This window comes from Tupaia chinensis, unplaced genomic scaffold (genome assembly GCF_000334495.1).
Source record: "Tupaia chinensis unplaced genomic scaffold, TupChi_1.0 Scaffold139733_1, whole genome shotgun sequence".
Lineage (NCBI taxonomy): Eukaryota > Metazoa > Chordata > Mammalia > Scandentia > Tupaiidae > Tupaia > Tupaia belangeri.
In genome coordinates, this window is record NW_006199613.1 from 644,831 (window position 1) to 649,362 (window position 4,532).

The 4,532-nt window shown below is 65.0% G+C and overlaps 2 protein-coding genes across 9 annotated transcripts in view; one reads left to right on the plus strand and one right to left on the minus strand.

Moving 5' to 3' along the window:
- The window catches only part of CD44 (CD44 molecule (IN blood group)), a 73,387-nt gene that overhangs the window by 24,939 nt on the left and 43,916 nt on the right, over positions 1-4,532 (minus strand). For all 8 annotated transcript variants that reach the window (XM_006162092.3, XM_006162094.3, XM_006162093.3 and 5 more), the window contains exon 5: positions 4,201-4,431. In XM_006162092.3, coding sequence (XP_006162154.1) covers positions 4,201-4,431 — 231 coding nt within the window. The remainder of the gene's footprint in view (positions 1-4,200; positions 4,432-4,532) is intronic.
- On the plus strand, positions 357-3,373 carry LOC106736397 (uncharacterized). Its single transcript, XM_014593088.2, has 2 exons — positions 357-3,175; positions 3,294-3,373. Exon 1 carries the CDS (start codon positions 1,613-1,615, stop codon positions 2,744-2,746), a length of 1,134 nt encoding a protein of 377 aa, XP_014448574.1. The 5' UTR covers positions 357-1,612; the 3' UTR covers positions 2,747-3,175; positions 3,294-3,373.

Consider the following 4,532-nt stretch of genomic DNA (forward strand, 5'->3'; position numbering starts at 1 on the left):
GCTGCAGCGCGGGCCGGCGAGAGCAGCCGCGTTTGCTGTGGACGCCCTCTGGAGGGCGCTGTCCACATGGATGTCCCAGTCAAAGCCTCAGGAGGGCGAGAGTGCTGGCACCATGCACACGATGTCTGGGAGACAGGGCTTTGATGGGGTGAGCAGCACCCCAGCCCTGCAGGCCTCTCTGACGGAGGTGTGAGACCGTGCCCACCGGGGGCCTCGGCAGCAGGGCACGGCGACGACGCCCTCACCGTAACCCCGAGGGCTGGCGCTTGGGCAGCTGTGCGCGAACACAGCGTGTTCACCTGCGGCTGGGGGCGCCCCGCCCGGCGGGGCACTGCGCTCACAGCGGCACGGGCCGCACGCATAGCCGACCGCCAGATCCATCGTGAAACGCCGGCCAGGAGACCCCCGACCTCTCACGGACCCTCAGCCCTGTCTACACAGGGCCCGTCTCTGCACAAACACGAGAAGGCCGAGCTCTGGCTCACCGTCCAGCCTGTCTCTGGACTCAGGACATCAGAGATGCCCACTCTGCCGGGGCGACTCCACACCGTCCCTCTTCCAAGCAGCCCTGGGTTCCACAGCAGGAGGAACAGCCATGAGGGCCGGAGCTTTCCCACCCCTCGACTCGCCACCCACCTGAGCTGAGGTGGAGGAGCACGGCATGGAGCTGCCTCTGTGCACCCACCCGGGAGTGAGTTCTTGCTGCGCCTTTCAGGGGACGCATGGTGACACCCGGCCATCCAGAGCGCCACCACGCAGGCCGACAGGCTCAGGGCAGGCATTGCACCCGGGCCGGGCCTTTGCAGGGTGAGCTCAAAGTGAGAGTGACAGCTTCGCCGGCACAGCCGGTCATGGCCACCTCACCCCCGTGGTGTGTGTCTAGAGAAGGGACAGAACTGCCCACATTGGGGACGTCCTGGCTGCTCTCGACGCAGAGCAGGGGGACCAGCGTGTGCTGTGTGAGTCGTCCCCGGGCTCAAGCTGCACCTGACAGTGGGAGCGGCCCGAGAAGCAAGATGGTGCAGAGCGTCGGAGACCTGCCTGGCAGCTGGGAGGGTCCTTGCTGCCCCGCTGCCGAGGCTGTGGCAGGGGCTTCGTGTGCTCCTGGGGCTCTGTGGGAAGGCCTGGCTTTGGGCCTTGGTCTGACCTGAACCGCCGGCCGGCCGTGCCTGCGATCTGGCCGGCTGTAAGGCTGAGTGGTTGGGTACACAGGGCCCTGTCGGGGGTCTCTGTCTCTCTCTCATGAAAAAAAGCAGCAAACTTCAGGACAAGACTTCTAGGCCATACATCCCTTTGAAAAGCGAGAGCTTCTCTTCTCAAAGTGACCTGCACTTCGAACGTCACGCGTGGTCTCCAGACCTCCTTCATGCCCGGGGGGCGGGGGGGTCACAGCCCCTCCTGGAAACACCCTGCCAGCCCCCGCGCACGTGGCCCTGTGCTGAAGGAGGGGGGTCCAAGCAGGGCGGAGCATGGAGGGAAGATCACCCACCGCAACATCGGGCATCCTGGGAAACCGCGGACGCCTCTTCTCACCTGGGGACTATCGGAGGTCACAGCTCCCGCCACCCTCGCCTGAGGGGAGGCCAGGGACAGAGGGCAGCAGGGGATAAACATGCAGCCAGAGAGAAGCAGATGCGACCCATCCTCCGGAAAGGGTCCAGCAGCAGAACCAGAGGAAGTCACGGCCATGGGTTCCCCACCTTCCCCAGCCGACAGGGCCAGGCTGGACCAAGACACCAGATTGCCACCCAGAACGCAGGGACAGTGCATTCCACAGCCGAGCCTGCGCCCTGAGTTAGCTGGGGTATCTCGGTGCCAGAGAGGTGCAGGCCCCAGTCGGGAGAGGCCTTCGACACGCCCAAGAGCTCTCCACAGCCTGCCGGGTCCCACGGCGCTGACCGCATCACTAGCCTTTCTGTCACCCCCCCGCTCGGATCTCGGATGTCAGAAAGGGCTGAGCCAGAGAAGCGGGCCAGGCACCCTCCCATGCACCGCCACCCTCCGCCTCGCCCTGAGTGCATCGGGCAGGGCTGAGTTGCGGCCTCCCACCACACCCAGCTCTCGAGCCATAGCCCATGCTTGGGGACCTCCCCTCCAGCCTGGCTGGACATTTCCTGCAGCCGCTTCCCGCCCCAGCTCCTGCCAGGCCGCATTCCATGTTCCTTGCTGTGCACGCTTGCTGGAGACAGCCGTGCAGCTGCCCCTGGCCTCTCGGATCCTGCAGGGTCTCGGGACCCTCGGGCGAGCCCTAGGCTCAGCCTGGGAGACAAAGGAGTCTCTCAGAGCCTGCCGAGTGCTTCCTCAGCCCGCACCCGACCGACCTCGCAGAGTCCCAGAGCACCCCGTCTGTCACTCCCGAGCTGTGCGAGTATCCGCGGAGGAAGGGCCGGCCGGCCTCTGGCATGGAGACCTCGGGGGTGGGTGGGCTGAGCCCGTGTCTCACCGCCTGCTCCCCAGGCCGCTCTCACGGTGTTGGCCACGGGGCCCGAGCATCACAGTAGGCTTGGTGCTGAGCACATCTCAAAGCACCGGCTGCCGCAGGAATTTTGTGAAAAAGTGGAATGAAGGCATGAGTTCCCTTGGTGCACAAATTCTGAAACTCACGCTTACACCCACCAAGCGCAATTTCCACGGGCTTCCGAGGGCCTCAGTATTTGCTGACCGACTAACTCAGGCAGGAAGGGGTCGGCCCCGCGAGCCGGGCCATGGGTCAGCGAAATGCGCTCGCCGCTTTTCGAGCACGTAAACTGCTATTCTTTATAGGGTCCCCGTGCCTCAGAGCTAACGTCATCTGGTCCCCAGAACGTGACTCTGAGCGTTTTCTCTGTGGTGGGGACGGAGACTTCAGGGCCGATCTGCCCTGCTGTCTGCTGGGACAGCTAATCACCACATCGGCCACTGCCTGCCCACACCACGGGCCCTGAAGCAAAGGCCCCCCCAACATGGTGACATTCCAAAGGCGGGGACCCTGCCACCCGGAGCCCACAGCATGGCCTGCTCATCTGACAGACCCGGCCAGGGAGGCGTGACCATGTGACGCACTCTCTGGAGTGCCACCAACCGGTGCTGGAAGGCATCTGCTTTAGAAGCGCTTCAAAGAATCCGCAGAAGGCCCAGAAGCCCCACTACCCGAGCCCCCTGCTCAGTGAGCCGACAGCAGGGGCAGGGAACACCGGTAAGTCACCTTAAGTCAAATCACCGTGCTGAGGCTGCCCGGCTTCTGGTGATGAGGGACAGGAAATGGCCCTGTCTTGAGTATGCACAAGCTAGCAGATTTCTGCCCCACCCCTCAGGAGCGGCGGCCAGGAGAGAGACTGGCACCATGAGGACAGTCGCTGAGCTCAGACCGCCTCGGCTGGATGACCTCCCGCGGAAGGAATGCAGGCCTGGAAACCTATTTTAAGACCATGAGCGCAGAGAGGGGAGCGGGGAGGCAAGACCGTGAGAGCAGAGAGTGGAGAGGGGAGCGGGGAGGCGGCGGAGGGAGGCGGAGGGAGACGGAGGGGAGAGGGAGACCGAGGCCCTCTCCGAGCGGGGTACGCACGCAGACCTAGCGCAACGGGTGACATGGAGCCCCTCTTGCTGGGAGTGTGGCCTGCCCGCCCCGTGCCCACAGGCTGGGGCAGCACCCTCGTGAGACCATTGGACCCAGAGAACTCCTCCAGATGTGCTTCCTTGAACCAGAACCAACAGAATCGACATTCCTCGTCACGACTGAGGAATGTCACGCTGAGCGGCAGGAGGCACGCCAGAGAGACAGGAAACACGGTGCCGGGAAGGAGGTGGGGACGGGACGGCATGCGGGCACGACCCGCTGGCCCAGGGCGCTCGGCCATGGCGGAGGAGGACGAGCCTGTCTCTGTTCCAGGTCTCTGGGCAAAAGAGGATGGGAGCTCTGCTTAAACTGGGGTCCCCGCTCAGTACGCCCAAGAATGTCTGCCCTCCGTGTGGCAGAAAGGGAGGGTGTGGAGAGGAGCATGGGTACCAGAGCCGGCAGGGGCAGAGGGAGGGCACATTTCACATAGGGGACCCCAGTGTGACTCTCGGGGCTCCGAAGTCAGACACACTGTGGGCGGGTGGGCGCGTACCCAGTGAGTGAGCGCACGCCCCTCCCCCCCGGCGGCCTGAGCACATCCGCAGGCATGGACGCCACGAGAAAAGGGACCCGTGTGCACATGGGACGCTGCACTCTGTCCTTACTGGTGGCGGGGGCGTGCCCCGTGTGGTCAGGGCCCCAGGCAGAGCTGAAGTTCGGAGCCGGGTGCGAGGTGGGGAGGAGTGTGTGGAAGATGAGGCCCCCGGAGGTGCTCCTCTCGCTGGGGGAGCCGCTGCTCACGTCCTCGTCGGCCGGGGTGCTGGGGTTGATGTCCTCTGGGTTGGTCCTGTACTCTCCCTTCTTGCTGTAGCGGGTGCCGTCGCGGTTCACGATCGCTAGGAGAGAGGACCCGGCCGTCAGCTGCCAGCGCTCACTGGGACCGCGAGGCCAGCACGCGTGTGCGCGCCCGGCTGGAAGAACGGCGCTGCCTCGGGAG

Coding starts and splice junctions, on each gene's coding strand:
- LOC106736397 (XM_014593088.2), top strand. CDS start 1,613: ATGCAGCCAGAGAGAAGCAGATGCGACCCATCCTCCGGAAAGGGTCCA.